We start from the raw sequence: 26,047 nt of genomic DNA on the forward strand, positions 1-26,047 counted from the left end.
TGAACACGAGACGCATCGACGACGGAGAAAGTGACCACAAACACGGTGAGTGACAGCAGCTCTTCATCACACTTTCTGATTATAGATGATCTGATGCACGGCTCAGTCTTCAGACGCTCTGGAGAACTTCACACAGTTATTCAGCTCCACTGACTCTCTTCTTACATATGAAACTGGGATTTTCTGATTGTTCTGGAACTTCTTTGATGATAAAGTTCCTGAAAACTGACATGGACATCAAAGACTCGACGACAGACGTTTAACGCCAGAAAAACCTGACCTGTGAAATATGTGAGGTCTCCTGCGAGTGACCATCTGAGAACGCATGGACCTTCTTAACATGTGTTTCTTCGGATGGATTTACAGGCGCTCTGAGAGTCAGGCATTATGAAAACACTCGGTTAAACTGGACAGAAAGAGGAACCGAATGTAAGGAATAGCAGTCGATGTTTGCAGAACTGTGTTGAATCTCTGTGTCTGTGTGAGATCTGAGCCGTTTCATTGATCATGTCTGTCATAGCGATCGACCCATCGATCAATCGGTGGCTGACGTCAGTCTTGATCTCTAGACGGCAGGATGATTGACAGATGATTTACGCATAAGTTTGGAAACATCACAACTAACCTTGAACACGGATAGCAGCTGTTCATGATGATCTCAAATACTGACAGATTCGTTGTTGTTGTTTTGCAGTACTGAACGTAGAAAGACTCCAGCATGATTTATCATCATGGCCTGTAAAGTTTTAACAGTGAATCCTCTTAATGATCCATCTGTGCTCGTCACTCCTGATCTCATGATGATCAACCAACGTTTGCTGTTTAGTCTGGAAATGTTCCTCTTTGTTTTGTTTTTTTATTTCTCACTCCTCAGATGACCTGTCAGGGTTTAATAAACTAGTTGAGTTCAGATCTGTTCACACTGATTCAATGAGTCTTTCAGCAGTGAATGTCTGTCAGTCAGTCACTGAACTCTGAGCAGAACTGGACGAAACACCCAGAAGTGGAGTGACACCGAATTCACCCGCCATGTGAACGTGACTTTTAAGTCAAGACACCTTTATTTATATAGCACTTTTTACAATAAAGATTGTTTCAAAACAGCTTTACAATGATAACAGGAAATTAATGCAACAAAGTTTGTTTCTGCTGTTCAGCAGATCTAGAAGAAAATGGCGTCATAGTACATCTTAAGTAAGTTCATTGATGGTTCATTTTTGTTGTAAAAAAGTTATTAATTTGGTTCATCTATATATATATTGGTCATAGATGTCATTGTCTAGCTCAGTTCAGTTCTCACATAATGGTGTCAATGCTGGCAGATCAATATTAATGTTGAGTATTATATTAAATGTCCCCAACTAAGCAAGCCAAAGGCAATAGTGACAAGGAACCAAAACAGAATGGAGAAAAAAACCTTGGGAGAAACCAGACTCAGTCGCTCAGTTCTCCTCTGGCCAGCGAACGAACAGTGTCTGATCATGATTCAGGCAGCATTACAGGTCAGAAGTCAGATTAAGGCCCCAGTTACAGCATTCCCAGAGCACAACTATCTCATATGCAATCACCATGGACCAATTGTATTTCAAAAGTGTTTAAAGTCATTTGGAGTTGGTTTCAAGAGTTTCCGGAACTTGCCGGAAAAGTTCACTCCTGTTGGTAGAAACTTGTTTTGACCCAATTTTGTTCAAAATTACATCAGACCTCTATTATTTTCTTTAAGTTATGTTTTTGGCCTTTTTGTGCCTTTATTGGATCGGACAGTAGAGATTTGACAGGAAAGCATTGGGTAGAGAGAGGGGGGAATAGGATCGGCAAAGTACCTCGAGCTGGGAATCGAATAGCACAGTTGCGCTATATATCAGCGCGCTAACCACAAGGCTATTGGCGCCAACCATATCTGTGCTTTATAATATCATAATGTGACTTCTGCCTTTGTAAACTTAAACAGCCTTTTTTGTTTAGGTCCTAAAAGAAGCGACTCAATCTGCAGACCTCCACATGAGCAGCGATGAGAAGAATCTGAGATCATCAGGAGAACTCGTCAGCCTTGGGTCATGATGGAGAAAAGCGAGTCTCCCGTCTCACCCTCCCCGTCGGTCCTCAAGCACGCCAGTCCTGCTCGTACGGGATCGCCCGACGCTACTGCGACTCATGATGCAGAGAGGCGTACGGATGCGACTGAACCGGAGGCCACCGGAGCCGAGCCGGATACGACAACACCTCCCCGGGGAGCTCTTCAGAGCGTGTCCTTGTCCTCGATCTCCTCCACATCAATCCCTCCCAACGTCCCGGTGATCAGCCTGGCTCACAGCAAACCCCCCCTCCCCCCGATGACGGCCCTGCACCCGGTCCCCCCCGCCATCCGGCACGGCCCGGTGGAGCTGAGACTCGCTCATCTGTCCTCGCTGTCCGGCGCTGGACCCCCGACGGCCCTCCTGCCGCCAGCCTTCCTGAACACACACCCCTTCATCAGCAGGTTAGGAATCAAACACACAACTGTTACCAGTTAAACTCCTTTGTATGACAAGAAGAAAGAGTGGATCCCAATGGGATCCCAATCACAATCCACAAAACTCAGTGGATCCCAATCCTAGTCTTATGCTGTGTTTACACCAAACGCAAATTTAATTAATTTATATACAATGTCAATGCAAAGACGCGAAGGACGAACAATTTCAACTCAAACGTAAACATTTGTATGTTGCATTGTCACGTAAGCCGATCAGTTACCAGCTTTTTGATAAATCCGTGCTCTGGGCACCTGTCCATCCTCAAGTAGTGCTGGAAACGGCTGTCAAAATGGCAGAAAGAAATGTTGTTGTTGTTGTTGTTGTTGTTGTTGATGTGCGTGACACTCCTAATCGCGCAATGTTTTTATTGGCGCAAGTGATGCGAAAAACAAGAAACATCCCTCAAGTGATCTAGAGCGAGTAACGCAATGCGAATTTTCGCTTCGCTTTTTGTGTGAACACACCATTAGAGCAGGGGTGTCAAACACACAGCCCACAATGGTGTCCAATCCGGCCCAGACAGGGATTTGAACAATAATAGAAAATGGAAATGCACCGGTCGACCGGTCATAAATCGGGACGTTTTATTTTAGTCAATCTCTATTCCAGACTTGCACACAAACTGCTTTGCAATCATTTACCGAAATGTCATTTGTGTGGGAATATTACGAAGTCTGTAAACAGGACGTTAATACAGACCAGACTGGGAGAACACAGACAGAGAAAAACTGTACCAGGCACTGTAAGCTCAATGTTCGTGAAATATAAGAAGAAAAATATAAATATTAAAATGGGAGTAGGGGTTTAAATGAATGTGTCTATGAAGGGAAACTGTCTTCAGAACGGCTCTGATGGCATTTTCTGGTCCTCTTACCTCTGTATAAAGTAGTGTTTAAGCGGTAAACAAGGAAGCTGCTGTATCGCTGCTGTTCTATAAGTGCCACCTACTGGCAGAGAGTGAATTTGCATTTTCATTCAGTTCGTCTGCTGTTTTTGGTTTTGTGCAGATCTCTTCTAGCATAATTATAGCATAATTTCACAAAACAAAAGTCAGACCATTCTGTTTCTGCTTTAAATCTTGAAATTATACAATCTAATTTAAATAAAAAATAACTGCTCATGCGTACATGAGTGTAGCATCTTTGTGTGGATCATGATTAAAATGTAGGGATTGCCTCTAATTTCATATGACTACAGATGTTTGTTTTGTTTTTTGTTTGTTTGTTTTTTTAGGCCAGTTTGGCATATTATAGAGCAAATAAACAACAAATAAATTTGCTTGAAATCAGCAACATGTATCAGAATTGGGAGAATCAGCCATGAAAAATCATATTCGGGGCATTCCTAATAGAAAAATATGGTCACTTTAGATTAGGGTCCAATTCTCATTATTAACTATGACATTTGCCTCAAACTCCTAATTACTGTTTATTAATACTAATAGTTAGTAAGATAATTAGGTATGGGGTAGAATTAGAAATGTAGAATAAGGTCATGCAGAATAAGGCATTAATATGTGCTTTATTAATACTAATAAACAGCTAATTTCCTTGTAATATGCAACTAGTTAATAGTGAGAATTGGAACCTAGACTGAAGTGTTACCAGAGATATTACATAAAACATTATTAAAAAAAGAAAAGAAAAGTATTTTCACTGTAAAAATGCAGTTTTCAGAGAGCAGCTAGTTTTCTTGCTAATTAATTTTGTAGTTTGTATGGTTAATTTTAATATAGACTAATTGTCAGCGCACTAAGGTTTAAAAAAGGTAATTCGCCCTGCACATGATTACATTTTTTCCCAATCGGGCCCTCAACCTAAAATGAGTGGTAACACTTTATTTTGATGGTCCCTTTTGAACATGCTGTTGACTATAAGTAACTTTGCAACTATAGGTCAACTAACTTTCATTGGAGTATAAGTAGACTGTCTGCTTAATATCTGCAAACACTTTATTGTGATGGTCCTTCAACAGACACTCTACTGACTATAAGTAATTTTGCAACTACATGTCAACTTAATCTAACCCTAACCCTACCAGTCTATTAATACTTAACTAACACTCTAAGGAGAGTTAGTAGACATGTAGGTGCAACGTTACTTATAGTCAACAGAATGTGTTAAAGGGACCATCAAAATAAAGTGAAACCAAATGAGTTTGACACCCCTGTCTTAGAGTATCCTCAGCACTGCACATTTTAGATAAACACCTGATTCAACGTGTGTTCACCTGGCTACAGTGTTCTGGTGGTTGTTGGTAAATGTTCATCTTTAGCGGCTTTATCGTCCAGCAGGTGAAAATGGAGCATCTGATCACTTAGTAAAGTAGCAGCACACTCTCCTCAACAACACACGTGACTCATTCGCTGCGGGACGATGCACGCATTAATAGCAATGGTCTTGTTGAGCATCAAACTAATGAACAATCTGATCTGATGTAATGTTCTCTTGTAGACCAGTGACTTGCTTATCTTGACCTCCCTTAGTCTCATGGCCTGGATACACCTGGTATTAAGAAGTATTTTGGTCGATTGGATCACAAGTGAACGACACTAAATACAGTAAATACAGGTGTAAACGGCGTCTAAAACACTTCTGTTTCACCACTTCCAGAGGGATCGAAAACGCATTTGAACAGCCAATATAAAGACCGTCTACTGATCTAATGCATAACATTATGGAAAGCGTGCTAACCAGACGGGATCTAAATTCCCAGCAAGCAATTTTGCGTTTAAATGACGTCTAACAGCCGCCCAAACACAGCCCAGACATTTAGGGTAAAACAAAGCAAAATTTGGACTGTCAATGAAAATTTAATTGGCGTCTAAACCATAGCCCAAGAATAGACTAGTCATCAATTAGATAACAAGAAAATGAGATGAGTAAAGAAATTAAACCAAACACCTTGTAATAACTGTTGACTTTGCTTCCATGATGGAATATCATACATCTCGGAAGTTATTTAGGCAAAAACGACATGTAACCAAATTCAAGGTTATTTTGTCTAGAAGTGTGTTACTCACAGCTGGACTTTATCGGGTCTATAGTTAAACTAGACGGTGAGATGACGGATATTGCTTGCTGGGTTTTGTCAGCTGGAGACCCAAGTTTGGTTTAAAGGGGAAAAACATCCCAAGCTCAATGTTCTCTCACAATTCCTGATTTCTAACACATACTCGCAGCGTTCGGCGGGTCTTGCGTCTCTCAGAGCAGAAACAAAATCTGATGATCTCCGTTTCTCCGTCAGAAAGTGAGCTTATTCGTCCATTAGATCAAAAAGATCTGAAAAAACACACATTTTCCTCCCTATAGACCTTCCCCTCGAAGAAATCAGGACAGAAGTGGACAAAAGAGACGGATTAAAACACCAGGTGTAAACAGGAATGTGTCTTTCTTTTGTGAACCGATCGACCAAAACGCATATTAATGCCAGCTGTAAACAGGGCCTGAGTTTCGTCTCAAAGCAGCACAGACAGAATAAAGTCGGATCTATCTGAGATGTGCGGCTGTAATGAGGACAGAACGACAGGCGTCACGTTTGTCCAATCAGTGGCAGACGTTCATCAAACGCTCCAGATTGCTTTTATAGATTTCTTTTTCTCATGTTGTCTCCTTATTTTCAGTGTTTTCTCTCTTTCCCTCAGCTCTTTCCTCGGACCGTCTGGAAGCTTTGGGATCTTCAGTAATGCTCGTGTGAAGAGACGCCCGTCCGCACACTTCGAACTGGACCTCAATGACGGTACATCATTCCACTCATGGACTGTTTTCAAATCAGTGGATGTTTTGTGTTCGGCATCGTCATTAGGGCTGTAACGATACCCTCATGTCACGATTCGATTGCGATACTCCAAGACATATGGTAAAAGGTTAACAAAAAGAATGTACTGTTGATTAAAATGCTAAATTTGATATGACATTGTGTGTGTAAATGAATAGTCTTGGACTTGGTGCTGATAAACCCAAAGCACAGGATAATAGAGACACCAGAATAACAATATTCATGATTCTGAAGCTGAAAACAGAATTATTTTAGATGAATATGCTTGAACTCTGACTAGATATATTTAAAATAATGTAGGCCACTTTTTACTGGTAACATCAGACATTTGGCATTATCAAAGACCCACAAATATTCCCCCATTGCATTATTATACATTATATTGCAATGAAATCAAATGAACTCCACGTTTCTGTGCTCAGATGTATTAAGAATCAGTGGTTCATAAATGTTTGAATGGGGTCATTTTAATAAATTCAGCAATTTTTTTTTACTTGTGGACTATATGTAAAAACAAATTATGTAAAATATCTCTAAAATAGGTAAAATAACATGCATTTTGTATGATCCCTCTTATTTTGTTTAAAATTATTCCCATTTTCACAGATTCTGCAAGGGGTTCACAAACGTTTTCCTGCAACTGTATCTCACATGTGGTTCTCCTTCAGGTCCTCCTCAGAAGTTGGCCCGGCGCGTCTTCACCAACAGCCGCGAGCGCTGGCGGCAGCAGAACGTAAACGGTGCTTTCTCCGAGCTCCGTAAACTCATCCCGACCCACCCGCCCGACAAGAAGCTCAGCAAGAACGAGATCCTGCGACTCGCCATGAAGTACATTGACTTTCTCGTCGAGCTGCTGAACGACCAGACGAGCGATCAGGGGAAAGACACGACAAACGGTCCGGATGGGAGGAAGGAGGAAATCGAGGATTTGGGAAATGGCAGCTCCCCGTCTCGCAAAAACAGAGACTCTATGGACTCCATGATGGTGTCGTCGGGATCCAGCTGTTACGGGGACACAGACAGCGAGGAAAGCTCAGGTCCTCGAACTTGTGGCGTTGAGACCGAACACACCGGGATCACGGAGAAGAAGGTTCAGGAACAGATACTAGCGGTCACGGCAAGCACTTACCAGCGGTGACTAAACCCAGACTAACTGGATATGGGTGTTTAACCCTCGGCACTTATAAACCATAGACTGTATAGAAATATGGACGTCACATCACCCGTATGTTTCTGAAGAGCATTTTTGAAGCCCAAAGTGGGCGGAGCCGGCCGTCGCCATCTTGGCAGCGCGTCACTCCCGGATAAACGAAAATGGCCAGCGAGGCGGATTAGCTGAGGTGACGTGACGCTAACAGACAAACGGCTAGTAGTCACATCAGCGGCAATCCACCTGTCACTCAAGTGGCCACGCCCTTACTTATGCAGAAATGTAAGGCTTGATATAATTTAAACGGATGAGTTATAAAAATATTCACCCCCTCACAGTCGTCATGAAGGGCAAAGTTAGCTATATAGACCAAAACCACTTTTTGCACCAGGCTGTAAACATGCTTTTTTTCTGCTGTAAAGTTGGGCATTTTAACATGGGGGTTTATGGGATTGAGTCTCTTCTGCAGCCGGTCTCTAGTGGCCAGTCGATGAACTGCAGTTTAAGACACTTCCGTGTTGGATTCGAGAGAGAGACCGGACGGATGCCGCTTGGTCTAAATATTGACATTTTGTGTGGAATTACAGCGAATTTACTTTTTTAAATTCATGGCTTGTGTTCCTGGTCCATGTTTCATGTGTCACTTCTCCATTTAATTTCCTGTCTCTGATATTTCGAGGAATAGATAGAGTGTGTGGGTTCCTCACATGCGATCACGGGTACCTCAAACTTCACATCTACCACAGTCTCTAGCACTCTGACTGGATTATTCAATAATGTGTTGATCTTTTGACTCTTTCGCTGTTTAAGCTGAACTGAAGACATGAGAGTCTCGTAGAAGAACTAATGATGGCAGCTCACATCCATGATCCACATCACACTGGGTTCTTGAGTCTCTAGATGTTTGGATGATGTGAAGCTCCTCGGAGTTTGGAAGTTGCAACTATGTGGCTTGCGTTCAACTGATCTTGGTTTGAATAAAATAAGTTTCAGATTTCTTTCTCTCATTTTCACTTCCTAATAAACCCAGGAAGCTTTTAGCACTAGTGTAAGATAATGACGAGCGAAGGATGAGCACGAACCACTGGTCTTTACCAACAGAACACAAAATACACTTACAAAAATACAAACTTTATTCAGGTTGAATGCGATTGTTTCCAGACAGACAGGTTTTGTAAAACCAGCCAAAGTTGTTTACAAAGAACCTGATGATACAACGAGTGCTTCCGATGATGAAATGATCCCTGACCTTTCAAGGTTAGTGACATCATTTGAGGGTGCGATGTCACTTTTGGAATCTTTTTTCCTAATGGAATGTAACGTCATCATTACAGAAAACCTTGGTATTTCATACTCTGTTTTAAAAGCATTGAAATCAAATTCTATGAATAAGCTCTGTTGTCCAGGTTAGATGTTTGTTTGTTTTTTATTAGGCATCTCATGCAAATGATGCCATGTTACTGTCAGTGTAACATCCATGTTACCTTGACTAAAGAATTTGTGGATCACATACTTTAGGAGGAGGGATCAACATGAGTCAAAAAGGGTCAAGGTTGTGGATCAACACAGGTGTGTTCGCATTCCCTGAGCCCTCAGATCTTTTTACTAGTATATGCTCAGTTATTGGTTTAAAAAAAAATAAAAAAATCGGCCAATGGGGTAAAAAAATAAATAAACTTAATTCAAAGCAAAATTAGTATTTTTCTGACTCTATTGGCAGATATTTTTTCTTGTTTTAAGCATAAACTTTTTCAGGAAACAAGACTTAATATCTTTAGCCATTTTGTTTCTCAAGTAAATGTATCTTAATTTAAAAATGTGTAGTGGAAAATTAAACAAAAAACTTTGACACTTAGCTGTACAATGAAATTCAAGTGCAACTCCTTGTGGTAAAATTTACACAAGTACAATACAAAACACTGAGTAAAGATAACTTACAACATACAACTCAACATAGCGGCAAGAAATTAAAAAAAAGAGCAGTAGAAAGTAAATTGCACAATCCCGTGTGTATAAACAGTCAATGTGTTGCACAGTCCCTTCAGGAATGTAAAAATACTGAAGAATAACATTATTTTCTGCAGTGTTTTGATTAAAGGTTATGAGGCACTTGATTTTTTTATTTATTTTTTTTATTTAAAGATATGCACTAGTAAATCTTGCTATATTCCATAAAAAATAAGAAGTATTTTTTGATTTCATGTTGACTTTAAGCAATGCTTCAAAGAGTCACATGCTCACTATCTCCACTGATGCTGTAAAATGTGTGTTTTTCTGTAGCATGCACCGGCGTCACTTGTTGTGTCCCTCGGTCTGTCGTCAGATGGGATTAGGATTTTCCAAGATTTTTCAGCATAGACTGCTGGGACAGGAAAATCATTTTGTTTTTAAAAAAAAAAGGCCCGTCCTGTAGCCGGATGCAGTTTATTCATGACAGAATCATGAGAATCCGAGCGGGATGGAAAAACTGACACTGTTCAGCCGTGTTGTGTTTTTCCCACTTCAGCTGTGGCAGTGTGTGTGTGTGTGTGTGTGTGCGCGTGTGTGCGTGTGTGTGTGTGTGTGTGTGTGTGTGTGGGGGGGGGGGGTCAGAGGTCATCTGTGGGTATCTGACTGTATTTCTCTCGTCGGATCAGGTGTCAGGAAGCATCTACAGTTGCTGCTGTCTCATCGCCAGCCAACAGACTTCCTGACATGGACCACGAGTTATGAAAAGATGGGAAGAATGAAAAAGTGAAAATCATCCTCTCCATTTCACCCATCCGCCACACACACTCCTGCGGCCCGCATGCAGGAAGGCAGACTTGCGTAACGCTTGGTTGAATGACACGCCACAAACGCCCGCGTGTGTCACATGACGGGACGGTTCAGGGATATGCAAGGTTTGAGTGTTTCCCGTCTCTGGTACCGAGGCCTCTGGGGGGGGCAGAGAACTGGTGTGTGTGTGTGTGTGTGTGTGACGGTGAGATAAACCCCCTGATGTCCCAGGAGCAGGGCATTATGGGTACCACACCCTCTCGCTGGCACAGCGCTCGGCCACCTGGAGTTTCATCACGCTTGCAAAGGTTATGACATCTCTGATGACACTGAGCACTTCCTCTGGCCAAGGTCACACACACACACACACACACACACACTCTAACACATTGTTACCCAACCGGTGATTCGTGACATTGTGACAGACATTGTGTAAAACTTAAAAATAAAACTCTTAAAGAGGTCATATGATGTTATTTTAAAGGGGAAAAATCATGCAAATCTGACTTTTCCCGTGTGTAAGTGCTATAATCGGGTTCCGGTGCTTCTACCAACACAGAAAACGTGAAAAGTGAAACCCAGTACCTTTGTTTTGATGAGCCTTTCTCTGCAAGCATGTCAAAAAATAATCCGATCAGATTTCGCTCTCCTTCTGACGTATGAAGAGGATCTTATTATAATATTACCGGCCCTTAATCTGCACGTTTACACACACCAGCCGACATTTGGTTTCACAAGCGACAACAGAGACCAGTTCTAACGCAATGATGAAGATCCAGCAAAGCCTGAAGCTGTTCTGTGGTTGAGCACAGACGAGCACTGAACACTATTGACCAGAACATGTCACCGCTGTCTTATAAAGACCTCAGGAACTGTGGACACTTGTGGAGAAGTTCAACATGATGATGAGATGATCAGTGTAACTCCACAACAACTACAGAAATGTCTCCACTAACATTCAGAAGCTCTTCCTGAGTCTCTCCGTAAGGCTGCACTCGCTACTGGTGATTCTGGGATTCTGGAGTGAGATTGGCCTGTTCTGTTATTGCCGGAGTCTCTGAAGCTGGTGTAAAGGCTCCACCCTCTTCTGAATGGAGGCGGAGCAGCAGCTCATTTGCATATAAAGGGACATACACAAAAACGGTGCGTTTTTGCTCACGCCCAAAAAGGGGGAAATTTGAGAAGATATAATAAATGATCTGGTATTTTGAGCTGAAATTTCACAGACACATTATGAGCACACCAGAGATTTACATTACATCTTGTGAAAAGGGGACTAATATGTCACCTTTAAAAGTTAATTATTTTGTTTATTGGGTGTAATATAATAGGTAACAACGCTTTTATATATATATATATATATATATATATATATATATATATATATATATATATATATTTTTTTTTTTTTTACATACGGTACATTATTGCAGCTTCTCTATTCCCAGTCTGTCTGAAACGCTCTGATTCCTACAAAGCCCCTCCTTCTGAAGAGCCCAGAGTGCTCTGATTGGCCAGCTGACCCGGTGCGCTGTGATTGGCCAAACACCTCAAGCGTGTGTTGGAAATGTAATGCTCCTTACCATAATCAGTTTTCAAGGCTTCTAAAGCAACTGTAAACACAGTTACAATACACCAGTCGTTTGGACATCGGTGGCTGAATTTTTCTCATGTCATGATTATAAAAACCTTTGACTGAAATCATACAGAGGATTAGTTTTTGAGACAAATGCAAATAATTGTGCTTGCATGTGAGTTAGAAAACTAAAATGTTAGTTTTATAAAACAGAAACATCTGAGCATCGACATCACTGGAATGCAAAGTTGAGAGAACATCCATCCATCCATCAGAAGAAACTCGATTATAAAGTTTTATGTATAATTTTATTTTTTGGTCACTACATCATTTCCAAAATGAATCTTTTTTATATAAATAACATTATTACTGCAAGACCCAAAAGCATATGAATGGTGTCGTTTTAAAATAAATGTCCTCCTTTTATCAGGACACAGAAAAGTTTCTTTAAAATATGCTTATATTTCTGTTTAATATATATTTTAATAAATATATATGAAGTGTGGTCAGCTGGTTTAGGAGAAGTGAAGATATACATGTGCATGTGAACATAATTTGTTCACATTAACAGTTTTATGACAATGTAAATATTGCTTTGTTAGGCTGGAACACATCTAGTGATAAATTAGTGTCCTTTCAAGAAACAGACATTTAATTTTTGGTGCACATAAATTTATGGTTACAGAATTGAAAAAAAAAAAAAAAAATGCAGGGAACGTGTTGATTTGTTCTTGTGTTCATGAAACTGTTGGTAAAGAATCAGCTGAATTTAGAGTGGTGTGGAAACATTTAAAGGTGCAGTGTGTAACTTTTAGCAGCATCTAGTGGTGAGTTTGTGAATTGCACCCAACAGAAGTTACGGTGGCCGACAGGAAGTGATGTCGTCGTCTGAGACAGCAGAGAGTAGTCAGTTAAACACTGAGGTTTCTTTACAGAGATAAATTAAGAAATTCTGGTAACTTAATTATTCAGTAAAACGATATGTTATTGCAAATATTATTGTTACTTGTTCATCATTGTGTCAGTGTTTTATTCGCTGACTTTAGCTAGCTTCTTTTCACGAAGAACAACATAGTGACGAAACGCATTTGACCATTTAGGGTCACTGTAGAAATATGTCGATGTAAGCGGACCCGCGGTGTGTGTAGAGAGAAATGCCTCATTCTAAGCTAATAAAAACATAACGGTTCATTATGTAAGGTCTTTATACACCACTGAAAACATAGTTATGTTTATGATATTGCATTTCTGTCAACAGATCCTCCTAAATATTACACAATGCACCTTTAAAACTCAAAACTAAAAGATGAATATGCAGCACATATAATATGGCAATGAATATGGCAGTACAGTCATGCCAATAAAGCAATTTTGAATTTGACATTTTAATTTAATATTGCCTTTGTACAGATTTGACTGATGCAAGAAACCACAAAGGTGGGAATGATTTTATAGTTCACAGAGCAGCTCAAACTGTCTATTTCCGGAATCACTCTGTTTTCTGTTTAAGGAATCTCCGTCTCCCGACCTCCGTGGTCACAGACCCCAGCGCGGCTCCTACAGCGCCCCCTACAGCTCCTGCGAGGAACAGGCCTAGCGCCGCGCCGGTTAGCGCTCCGGCGAACAGCAGCTTTGGCACACGACTCGCTCCTGACCTCGTCGTCTCCCACACGGAGCGCAGCAGAGAGCGATCGGGAGCAGATGAATCCAAACGAATACTCTTCTCCGTCATCTCCTCCTCCTCTTCCTCAGTCTCTCGCACGGCGTCCAGAGAACTAGGCGACTGGTTCTGTCTGACTCTCCTCACGCTCTTCATCTGGTTCTCCTGGTTCTCCTGGTTCTCCTGGTAAAGCGAGATGTTGTAGAAACTCCCTCCGCTCTCCTTCACCGTCTGCTTCACCTTCTCCAGGAGCTCTTTCATGTTTTTCTGTCCGGTTGTGAGAATGTGATATCGGTCTCCGCATCTCTGCACCAGCTCCAGCATCTCGGGCCGCTGGGAACTGATGTAATCCTCCACCGCCTCCACACCGGACGATCCCTTCGGAAGCAGGTCGGAGCGCGTGAAGAGGACGATCGTGTGCCGGCGTACGGTCTCGGGTCCGAACGTTCCCTCGAGGGCCTTCAGCGCCGGGAGCTCGCAGAGAGTGGGCCGGTCCACGGGGACACAGAGCAGGAACACGTGAGGGCCCGGGGCCGACAGGGACACACACGAGGAGATCTGAGCTTTCACCTCCTCTGGAGATCTCTCCGACTGAAACCAGTCCGGTGTGTCGATCATAGACACCTGAAGGAGACAGAAGAGGTTTAATCACATCAATCCTCAGCTTCAGAATGTGAAGTTTACATTTCAAATAATCCAGTGTCAGTCCTAGGTTGAAATCGTGTTCTGGAAAAGTGGGATTAAAACACAGGCTCTGTTTACAGCTGGTATTAAGATGCGTTTTGGTCGATCGGATCACAAGTAGACGAGAAAGACACATTCCCGTTTACACCTGGTGTTTTAATCTGTCTCTTTTGTCCACTTTCACTCACTTCTGTCCTGATTTCTTCGAGGGGAGGGTCTACGGGGAGGAAAATGTGTGTTTTTTCAGATCTTTAGATCTAATGGACGAATAAGCTCATGCAATTTACATATGAATGCGCCTGGAGATGAAAAACACACGGAGAGCATCAGCTTTAGTTTCTGCTCTGACAGACGCTAGACTCGCTGTGTGTTAGAAATCAGGAATGATCAGAGAACATTGTGCTTGGTACATTTTTCATCTTCAAACCAAACTTGGGTCTTCATTCGACCGGTTAAATCCCGTCTGGTTAGCGCGCTTCCCATAATGTTAAGCATTAGATCAGTAGTCGGAGAGCAGACGGTCTTTAGTGGCTGTTCAAACACATTTGATCACATGAGTGTTTACACTACAAAAGCAATCCGGTCTAATGCGTTTTCAACTCCCTCTGGAAGTGGTGAAAGTGGACAAGCTCGAAGCGTTTTAGGGCCCGTCCACACGGAGACGCGTTTCGCTGTATACGTATACATTTTTTATCGTATTGGCTTTTCGTCCACACGGATCCGGCGTTTTGGGAGACTGAAACCGCTATTTTTTGAAACCGGGTCCCAAAGTGGATAAATCTGAAAACGACACCCTTGCGGTTTCGTGTGTACAGCCAATCCGTATATTTTGTGAAACGATGATGTCATCACATCACGTGCCGTCTGTGTCACGCGTAACAGCAACAACAATAATGGCGGACTTACATGATTGTGTTCGTGCTGCAGAAGCTACTAAGCCTACTAGCTTTATTACAGCAAAATCTATTGCTTCTCTGCAACTGTGGTGAGCAACAAGCGATAATCTTCGTCTTCTTCTTGGTTCGAATACAGCGCGCAAGGTTATGCGCATGCTCAAAGTCTTCTTCTCCGTGTATAGTGTATCTCTGTGGCAGAATTACAGCGCCCCATACTGGTCTGGCATATATACTACGCCGTTTTCAGTCGGTTTCAGTGGTTTCGTGTGTACGCAGATATTTCTTGAGACGACGCCGTGTTTACGGAATTTTTTTTTAGAATGAGGAAAAAAATGATCGGATAGGGAACGCACCGGCTTCGTGTGGACAAGGCCTTAGACCCTGTTTACACCTGTATTTAGTGTCGTCTCCTTGTGATCCGATCAACCAAAACGCTTCCTAACACCAGGTGTAAACGGCCATAGAAGTTCCCTCTTCGAGCACTGCAATAATCAGAGTAAGGACTTAATCTCAGTAAGACGTTTACATGAAATGAGCAAAACTGTGACACTGACCCGCGTGTCGTCCACGAGCGCTCTGGCCTTCACACACTCCTGATCCGCTGCCCTGACATGATCCTCTCCATGAAGCTCAAACTCCTCTCGACCCAGAATGATGTTCCCGGCCGCACTCTTCCCAGAACCACGACGACCCAGCAGAACCATCCTCAGCTCGGGCAGAGAAGAATCATACAGAAGATCAGAGGAGGGACATGAGGATGATACAGGAGATACGGGAGATCCAGGAGAGAGAGTCTCGAAGTCATTCGAAACCTTCTGAAAACTGTGATGGACTGGATTGAGAAACAGAAGCAAATGAATCAGCATTAGGACCAAGGTTATTTTTGTAAACGAAAACCGAAACTAAGACTAAAACTATTGGTCAAAAAACATTTTCGTAAACCAAAATAAAATCAACAACTCAGGTTACACTTTATTTTAAGGTGTCATTGTTACAGTGTAATTATATATTTAAGTACTGAGTAATAATAATTAACTACATGTACTTACTATAGGGTTAGGGTAGGATTAGGATTTGGTTGAGGGTTAGTTGCATGTAATTATGCATAATTTACTGTTATTACTATGGTAAGTACATGTAACATTTGTAACAAGGACACTGTAAAATAAAGTGTTACCAAAATTCATAATAAATGAAAAACTAAACAAAACTAACAACAGTTACTGAAAAACTAACTGAAATGAAATAATAATTAGCAAAAATAAATAATCAGTTTCGTAATTAATAAGATCTTCTTATTAATCTGGAAAATCTGACCTGTGGCTGTTTAGGGAAATGTTTGTATATGATGGAGCTTCATGCACGGGAAGTTATCTGAGGCGATTAACCGCTGAATTTTTCAGAATTTTTACTTTCAAGTTGCATTTATTTGTTCAATCTCAAACCATTATTTTATTATTATTATTATTATTATTATTATTATTAAGATGTCTAATCTGCACAAGAGTTAACTGTAATCTGTGCAGACGTCCCGCTTTGGTCTACACTGGAAGTGTTCTGTTAGCTCTGCTAAACTATATTAAAACTAAATAGAAATGTGTTCACAAAATATAAAAACTAGAGTGAAACTAACAAAACCATTAATGAAACTAACTAAAACTAATCTGAAATTTAAAGCAAAATTGAAAACGATATTAAAATAAAAACTATTTTAAAAATGCAAAACTATAATAACCTTGATTAGGACACAGATTTCACAAACTGACTGAGTTGTGCATCGTCCTGTAGCATTCGAGCTCAAGACACGCATGATTCCTCAAATCTATTGGAACATAAAACATGTGGGGGAAAAAATCCCAGAGATGCCCATTCAAGAAGGCCAAACACTCAGAACGAGTCTCAATCAATTAACTTGTTTTATGTATGTGTGTAGTATGCATAGACGTATTTGTTAATGAAAAAAAAAAGAGTGAATGTTATGAACCTACTAGTGTTGATGAAGCTCTGGCTGTGCTGAAGCTCTGGCTCCTCCATCATCTGACTGAGAATAGCTCCCTCTAGAGTTACACATCAACACATCTCATATATGAGCATAATTTCAAACAAACATTTCTCTCGTCATCCAAGTGGCATCAACATATATTCTTAGCATTTTGTTTTTATGGCTAGTTTGATTAGTTCAGGCGTATCCGATCCTGCTCCTCGAGGGCCACTTTCCTGCAGTTTGGCTCCAACACACCTCTCTGAAATTTCCAGTGATCCTGAAGAGGAGTGTGTTTCCCGTACAACGCCGTAACTCGCTGCTTCACTACTATAGTACGATGCATCATTTAAGAAATCAACTTGCTAGTCTCGACTGTTTCCCGAAACCGTACTGTCACAAATTTGTCGTTCAACCACGTTGGTTAATGATGTCACGCAGGTGGTGGAGTAATGACTACTGTTAATGAATCTGTTTGAGATCGAATTAATGCGAGATGATTTGCTATAGATTACAGACAAGCATCTGACGACTATTTCTCATATTTTGCTTTATCTCAAGATTCAATAATAGGCCTGTTCTTACGTACGTTCACACATGCATTCTTCAAAAACTATGCTTTAAATCTCTTGACAAACTAAAAGACGTAAATGACATTTGAATATATTCTAAATAACAGACATAGATTGTACTGAATGTCAGCTTGCTTATTCTGCTCAAGATCAGGATTTATTGAGTCCACATGTCATGCAAACTATAAACTGCTTCTAACCACAGGTCGAGATCTGTCGCTCCAAACACACAACTTTGACTCACAGACTCGTTGATGTTGATAACGACGGAACTTGCAACCATAGTTGGCTAACGATGCTTTCGGGAAACACACCCCAGCTTGATTAGCTGGTTTAAGCGTGTTTAACTGGGACTGGAGTTAAACTGCTGGAGGAGGCCCTTCAGGAGCAGGATAGGAAACTTCTGGATTAGTTCCCTGCATTTGTTCTGGTTTATTTCATCACCTTTGGTGAGTTTGAAGCTCGAGCCTCTCTCCAGAAGTGCATGTTTGCTCTGTGTTTCCTCATCCTCCCGCTTCTGTGACTGTCCAAGTCCATTCATCAGGTGTCTCTCAATCACTCCATCACTTACGGTTTCCTCGGTTTGTTTGTCAGATGTGTTGATTTGTGTTAGTTTTCCTTTGTTGCCTCCGTTCCACATTGTGTCTCTTGCTGCACTGAGCTTCATCTCTGTTTTCTCCTCTCTGACGTCTTTCTCCTCATCCCTGAGCAGATGAAATCCTCCGTTCCTCTGTACCATCTGCTCCACCTGAGACACCAGAAACAAGGTAAACATGTCTCAAAATCATACAATTTGTACTTTGTCATAATACATCATCCCTTCCATTACAGTGTGACCCTTAAGATCATCTAAAATAAGTCCTTTTTTTATTTCAGCATCAAACGCATGTTACTATCTAGACATAAATGTGTTAAATACAGTCCTGCCTTCCATCGCTCAGGTCGTCTAATGAGAAAACACCATGATGCAGTCCAAACTACGAGTCTCTGTCGAGTCCGAGACCATATTTTCATACTTGTCATTGGCGCATTGGGACTTGGTCTTGACTTGGGACTGATCAATGGGGAGTCCGGTTTCAAATACTAAAACAGTGCAGATATGTATTGTGGTCTGTGTCGAATTGTGCATTTAATATTCTACATAAGGCACATTTAATGTCCAACAACAAATATTTTAGCATGATTCTATTCTATTCTATTCTATTCTATTCTATTCTATTCTATTCTATTCTATTCTATTCTATTGTGCTCCGTTTGGCATGCATTCGCGCAGCAGCGCTCAAACGTTATCATCTCCATGTAAACTTCAAAAAAGCGAACCTTTGAAAACGCAGACGGCGTGCCCATGCGCACCACGTGTTCAGTCTATAGGTATGCGCGTTTGAACATGTCACAGTTTAATTTATTTTGCTATCCTCACTTACATAAATGAACTATAGTGTCCTGCACCCACTAGAAAAAAAAATCCAAAATTATATCTGGTGTCTGAATAATTTTTGGTTTGATTGTATGTAAGATGATCTCAGCTTTCAGTCGGACACCTGTAGCCTCACCTTCTCCAGTAGAGAGATGACTTGCTGTCTGTCGTCAGATCTGCGGTTCCTGATCACATGATAGTGTCCTCGGCACCTCCTCACCACCTCCTGAAGCCCCTCCTCCTTGCTCAGGTACTCGTCCAGACTGCGGTCCATCAGGTATTCTCCACAGGTGAGCAGCACCAGCGTGTGACCCAGCACCGACTGCCCAAAAATGTGCTCCAGCTGATCCGGGATGCACTGCTCCATCTCCGTAAACTCCCCGATGGGAATGAGGAAGAGGAAGATGAAGGGCCCGGAGGCACTCAAGCTGAGGGAACGCCGGGTCTCCTTCTGAATGTCGGCCTCCAACTCCTTGCCCCGCCAGTACCAGCGAGGGGTTTCCACAACGCACAGCCGCCGGCCCTCCGAGAGCCCTCGCCGGATCTGGCTCACACGGGAAGAGGCTGGAGTTCCCAGATCCGAAGTCTGACGCAGGAGTGTGTCCGCCGTCAGGGTCTTTCCACAGCCGATGCTGCCGACCAACACCAAACACAGCTCAGAGGGGGAGCCGCGAGGACCGATACCTGGAAGACAGAGACAGAACAGAAATCTGTTAGCCACTATAGCCGCGTTTCCACCGCAGGAACTTTCCCCAGGAGCTAGGGACTTTGGGCTGGGACTTGGTGTGTTTCCACCGCAGGAACCAGGGTCTAAATGAATTTCCAGGTAAATATGTCCCCCTCCGAAAGTCCCTGTTTGCGAGGTAGTACTTTTTCAAAGTTCAGGAACTTTCAGGGGTGGGATTGGGCACTGAACATGCTGATTGGTTGAGTTCATGCCGCTATACACATTAATTTGAGCCAATCACCTGAGCTGTAGATGTCAAGTGACTATTAACTAATGGATGCAGTAAAATGACATCAAGGCAACACTGGTTGGCTGATGACATCACAAGAACACAGTGTCAAAGGCCCTGTTTACACCTGGTGTTAGGAAGTGTTTTGGTTGATCGGATCACAAGTGAACGACACTAAATACAGCTGTAAACAGGGTCTAAAACGCTTTGAGCTTGTCCACTTTCACCACTTCCAGAGGGCTCTGAAAACGCATTTGACTGAATGGCTTTCGTAGTGTAAACGCTCATGTGATCGAATGCATTCAAACAGCCTCTAATCGAACTCTTGAGACATCTACAGCTCGCCTGCTATCATTCTCATTCATCCCTGCAGGACTCCCATGTGCATACGACCGTATTTTCTCATGTCAAGTCAAGTCACGTTTATTTATATAGCGCTTTTAACAATATAGATTGTTTTAAAGCAGCTTTATAGTGATAAAAGGGAATTAAAGTAACAGAGATTGTTTTAGCTTTAGAATAAAGTTATTGTCCAGCTAAAGTTAGTTTTGAGTGATTCACTTCCGTTGCAAAGATCATTAGTTATTACTTGAGGGGCCGCTTACACGACACCGTTTTAACTGAAAACAGAAAACTTTTAATGTGCTCTGACCGTTCATTTGCACGACAACAGTGTTTGGAGCTCGAGAACGCAAACTTTGAAACAGGTTCCAAGGTGCAAGTTTTGAAATTCTTTGAAAACATGATCATCTCCGTGTAAACTTCAGAAACGTGGATCTGTGAAAACGCTGATGGCGTGCACATGCATATTACGTGTTTAGTCTTGCACGTTTGAATATGTATGTGCGCAGGTGCGTATCCTTTCTTTACATATTGACATTGCCAATTTACTTGTCTGGCCTGCATAATACAGTTTTTTTTTTGTCGATTCCGTGGATCCATGCGAACTGGAATCCTTTTGATAATGTTTTATCTGTACAGGGTGCACTATACACATTCATTTGAGCCAATCACCTGGGCTATAGATGTCAAGTGACTATTAGCTAATGGATGCAGTAAAATGACATCAAGGCAACACTGGTTGGCTGATGACATCACAAGAACACAGTGTCAAAGGCCCTGTTTACACCTGGTTTTAGGAAGCGTTTTGGTTGATCGGATCACAAGTGAACAACACTAAATACAGCTGTAAACAGGGTCTAAAACGCTTCGAGCTTGTCCACTTCCACCACTTCCAGAGGGAGTTGAAAATGCATTAGGTCGGATTGCTTTCGTAGTGTAAATGCTCATGTGATCGAATGCATTTGAACAGCCTCTAAAGACCGAATGCTCTCAGACTACTGACCTAGGGTGACTTGACTTCCCGAAAAATTCGGGACAGTCCCAAAATCTAAGCTGTTGTCCCGAATCCCGAATCCGTCTCTAAATGTCCCGAAAATTATACTAAAGCAAAATCTTGAGTAGTTATTGTTTGATAAAACATATACTGTGTGTTGAGTTTGAGTCGTCCTGCAGCCCTCGCTGGCTGCTCATTGGCTCCAGCATCTTTTTTGTTTCTTTTTTTGAAGTTCTACAAAGATACCGTGTGCGCGAATGAAGAGAGCGTGAGTTGCCGCAGCCGCGAGGACAGTGAATGTGCAGCCAGTCGCAAAGGAGTGATTTATTTTTTCGCGGCACTGTGTGCAAGAAAATACTTCAGCCTAATGTCTGATGTCGGGTAACACAAAGCAAATCATCTACACAAGTAGTTTTCTTATTTAATGACCGACAATTTAGTTAATAATTTTGGCATAAAGCTTATTAGCGTTAGGCTATAGCCTGAAAGGTCTGATTTACGCACTGCTATAACAGTCTTTTTTTTCTTCTTTTTTTCACAATGACATTTGAGTTTATGATTTTAATGTTGTTAGACTAAAGACTAATGATAGACTGTTGAGCTTTGAATAAAAATATGTTTGGTTCAGGTTTGAAATTCATTATCTTTTATTATAGGCTATATAGTCTAATATCATAATAGGCCTTCAGTAGTGACGTCATAGACACATACGAGCATCACACACTTAAAGAGCCCCCAGAAACAATCAGACACTGAGAACACTAGGAAATATAAGTGTAGTAACATCATACATTTTATGAAGGTTCAGAACCTCACCTCAAAAAGAAATACATTTCAGTTACAGTTTCAGACTCTATTTTTAGGTTTATGTGATTAATATCTTGTGTTGAATCTCTGTCCTCACACATTACACCATATGAGACACCAGTCAGTCCAGTTACACAGCATTCAGCAGAACACACACGCATTACTAATAGAAGTTATAACTTACACTAGATTAGTTAAATGATTTAATCTATTTGTTTCTCCTCACCGTCATGAAATATTTCAATAACATTTAACAAAATTACTCATTTAATGAAACAAGTCATTTTAAATCGCTCACTGTACTGTGGGAGAACATGAACACGAGTATGAATGGGGATTTAATCTTACCCTGATTAGAGAAATCCATGTGATTGTGTGTGTCAGGGAGGTCCGTGTCTGTCTCTCTCTCTTCTACTGATCCAGGTGTGAAGCGTCTCTGTGTGAGAGTGAAGAGACTCGCGTCTGTCAGAGATGCGCCACACCCCTCCTCTCCTCTCCTGCAGTTGGGGTGGAGGAATGATCCTCGGCATGCGTGTGAATCACACTGATGCTGCCACACCCAGAACAACTGGTTTGCTGGGGTTCAATGTTTTTTAAGTTTGAAAAGCTGGTTTCACATCCTGACCAGCTGAAAAACTGAAACCCCCTCTAAAGGCTTCTTTACACAGCAGAGTTAAAGCTGGTTTTATTATAGTAAATGTGTAGTAACCATGTTGTGTTTTTTTTTTGGCAGATTGATTATCATTTGAAAATTATCGTTAAATTATGGTTAGTGTTGCAAAACATTTACATTTAGTCATTTAGCAGATGCTTTTAAATGTACAAATTACTTACAAATTAGGACTAAATTAAGCAAATCATCGTGAAGAGGCAAAAACAACACAAGAAGTGCTCAAAATACAAAGGTCAGGCATTGCTCAGAGTAGCATAAGCCAGACAAGGGAGGACTAAAGGAAAAGGAAATATATATATTTTTTTTTTATGAGGTTAAGTGCTCACGGAAGAGATGGGTTTCAGTCTTTTGAATGTTGTCAGGGATTCTGCATTCCGGATGAGGGTGGGGAGAGCGTTCCACCAGCAAGGAACTGTGAATGAGAATGTTCTGGAAAGTGATTTTGTGTCTCTCTGTGATGGAACCACGAGACGTCGCTCGTTGACCGATCGTAGGCTTCTGGTAGGGATGTAGACTCGTAGGAGCAAGTGAACAACAACAACAACAACAACCTTTATTTATAAAGCACATTTAACACAATACAAATTGATCCAAAGTGCTGTACATAGTGCATAGCAGGACTACACTATAAAAAACAACAATTACAAGTTTCCAAAAGCTAAAGAATAAAGATGTGTTTTCAGAGTAGATTTAAATATGTCCAATGAAGGAGCAGACCTCACATGATAAGGGAGAGCATTCCAAAGCTTGGGCCCAGCCACAGAAAAGGCCCGATCACCCTTTAATTTGTAGCGACATCGTGACACATTTAAAAGCAAGTAATTTGAAGATCTAAGTGCCCTAGCAGGACAGTATGGCACAATAAGATCACAAATATAATTTGGTGCACAGCCAGACAACGCCTTATAAACAAACATAAGGATCTTAAAATCAACTCTAAACTTAATGGGAAGCCAGTGAAGGGATGCCAAAACAGGAGAAATATGATCCCTCTTTCTAGACCCAGTCAAAAGTCTTGCAGCTGCATTTTGAACAATTTGTAATCGAGATAGTGAAGATTGAGGAAGACCACAAAAAAGAGAGTTGCAATAGTCTAATCGTGATGTTACAAATGCATGAATTACAACTTCTAAATCTTTGCTTGAAAGAAGGTTCTTCAACTTTGCAATAGATCTTAAATGGAAAAAGCTTCCTCTAATAACCACACTAATTTGTTTATCAAAAAATAGTGAAGAGTCAAAGATCACTTCAAGGTTTTTGATTTGTTTGCATACATTTGTTGAGAGAGAACCTAACTGGGCTTTCAGAGCAGGAGAGGAATCTGCCGGACAACCCAGAATTAAAATCTCTGTTTTATCCTCATTTAGCTGCAGAAAATTATTTGTCATCCACCTCTTGATATCATCTACACATTCCAATAACACATCAAATGAAGCAGTGGTGTCAAGCCTTACTGGAAGGTAAAGCTGAGAATCATCTGCATAACAAATTATATAAAATGTTATACTTCTGAAAAATGAGGGCCAAGGGGAGCATATAAAGGGAAAACAATAGAGGTCCCAAAATAGATCCCTGGGGCACACCAAACAAAACAGGCGCAGATGACGAGGAACAATTTCCTAAATTTACAGAAAAAGTCCTCTTTTCGAGGTAGGAAGCAAACCACTTTAATACAGTGCCCTTGACACCTACTAGCCGTTCTCTAGCCGTTCAAGAAGAATGTTGTGGTCAATGGTATCAAATGCAGCGCTCAGGTCTAACAAAACCAGCACACCACAAGAGCCTGAATCTAGAGCTAGCAAGATATCATTTGTAACCCTCAACAGAGCTGACTCAGTGCTATGTAATGATCTAAAGCCAGATTGGAACATGTCCAAAATATTAAAAGAATTAAAATAAAACTGGAGCTGTGAGAAAACTACTTTCTCTAAAAGCTTAGAGATAAAAGGCAGTTTAGAGATCGGTCGATAGTTACTGCACATTTCTGGATCAAGTTGAGGTTTTTTCAACATAGGTTGCACAATTGCATGTTTAAAACTAGCTGGAACGACACCTTTGTCTAAAGAGCTGTTTATGATAGCGGTTACCATATGACTAATGGTAGAAAAAACATCCTTAAAAAGATGAGCCGGGATAATATCTAACTTAGAACCAGAACACTTCATAGTAGAGATTATATCAGCTAGCTGAGTTGGAGAGACAGGTTTAAAGTTAGACAGACAACTCATAGGACAGGGCAGTTGCAAGTGACATGGTTCAGAGGGAACAATGGAGCTGAGTAGGAAAGTGAAAGTGAGTGAAAGTATGACGGAGCTGAGCCTGTGATAGATCTGTAAGCAAGCGTCATTGCCTTGAACTTGATGCGAGAGGTAGCCAGTGCAGAGAGATGAACAGAGGAGAGACGTGGGCCCTTTTGGGCTCGTTGAAGACGAGACGAGCTGCAGCGTTCTGAATCATTTGTAGAGGTTTAGTTGCACATGATGGAAGTCCAGCCAGAAGAGCATTGCAGTAGTCAAGCCTAGATATGACCAGGGCCTGGACGAGGAGTTGTGTTGAGTGCTCAGTTAGGAAAGGCCTGATCTTCCTGATGTTGTGCAGTGCAAACCTGCATGATCGAGTTGTCTATGTAATTGACCATGATTAATTTATGGTTACCATGATTTAACTATATTTACGACCAATAAAACCATGGTTAATTTTCGTAAAGACATCATGATGTCTCACAGTTTCAAAATCATCTTTTCAAGACGTGTTTATAAATGTTGAATTCATTTTATTTCATGTCTATAGACCTCATGAGTTCAGTTTTCAGTCTAGATTTTGATCTCAGAAACACGTCCTGTGTGAACAGACGCTGTGTCTATACAAGTCTCTTTAAAACATCTGACATTTTTATTCAGATAGGGTTAGGGTTAACTTTTAATTAACCCACTCATCAAGATTCTCTGCATCATGACAGACCATATATCCAAGTGAAACGCTTCTGGAACAAGAACAAATGTGGGCGGGGCTTGATTGTGTCTGAGGGGAATTGATTGGATGGTTGTGGTTTGCTATTGGTGGATCTCATTTGAGTGACATGTTGCCCCGCCCTCGACATCACAGAAGAGAAGAGGTGCTGCAAGAGGAACTTATTCTGATTCAAGATTTTTAAAACAATAATGATGTGCACCCACAAATCATTTACAATAAACACTACAAAATTCCATTAAAAAAATTATTTCATGGTGACTCAAACTATTTAAACCAAATAAACAAACAAATCAAATCTAAAAAACAGTCCACTCCAGGG

General features: G+C 41.2%; 2 protein-coding genes across 3 annotated transcripts in view; one reads left to right on the top strand and one right to left on the bottom strand.

Moving 5' to 3' along the window:
- Nucleotides 1–8,437, top strand: part of lyl1 (LYL1 basic helix-loop-helix family member) — an 8,671-nt gene extending 234 nt beyond the window's left edge. Inside the window, exons 1-4 of one of the 2 annotated variants that reach the window (XM_084128352.1) lie at nt 1–45; nt 1,966–2,479; nt 6,157–6,251; nt 6,959–8,437. The exon at nt 1–45 is cut by the window's left edge and continues 234 nt beyond it. In XM_084128352.1, coding sequence (XP_083984478.1) covers nt 2,058–2,479; nt 6,157–6,251; nt 6,959–7,428 — 987 coding nt within the window. In that variant the 5' untranslated portion in view covers nt 1–45; nt 1,966–2,057 and the 3' untranslated portion in view covers nt 7,429–8,437. Of the gene's footprint in view, nt 1,195–1,965; nt 2,480–6,156; nt 6,252–6,958 lie in introns of both variants that reach the window. The other variant, XM_084128353.1, reaches the window with a different exon arrangement.
- Nucleotides 8,438–12,063: 3,626 nt separating this feature from the next.
- LOC311092391 (GTPase IMAP family member 8) lies at nt 12,064–22,540 on the bottom strand. Its single transcript, XM_084129076.1, has 6 exons — nt 22,431–22,540; nt 19,120–19,667; nt 18,011–18,314; nt 17,002–17,070; nt 15,568–15,845; nt 12,064–14,057 (listed from the first exon to the last, which is right to left on the bottom strand). The coding sequence occupies exons 1-6, from the start codon at nt 22,447–22,449 to the stop codon at nt 13,263–13,265; spliced, it is 2,013 nt and encodes a 670-aa protein (XP_083985202.1). The 5' UTR covers nt 22,450–22,540; the 3' UTR covers nt 12,064–13,262.
- Between the last annotated feature and the right edge of the window lie 3,507 nt (nt 22,541–26,047).

Source organism: Abramis brama, assembly GCF_963993115.1.
Source record: "Abramis brama genome assembly, chromosome: 11".
Lineage (NCBI taxonomy): Eukaryota > Metazoa > Chordata > Actinopteri > Cypriniformes > Leuciscidae > Abramis > Abramis brama.

Excerpts from the sequence above, each read along its gene's own strand:
- LOC311092391 (XM_084129076.1), bottom strand. Across the intron at positions 17,071-18,010 it reads GAGCTTCAAACTCACCAAAG|AGGGAGCTATTCTCAGTCAG; the intron begins GTGATGAAATAA and ends GTGTAACTCTAG. Across the intron at positions 15,846-17,001 it reads CCAGAGCTTCATCAACACTA|TCCATCACAGTTTTCAGAAG; the intron begins GTAGGTTCATAA and ends TTCTCAATCCAG.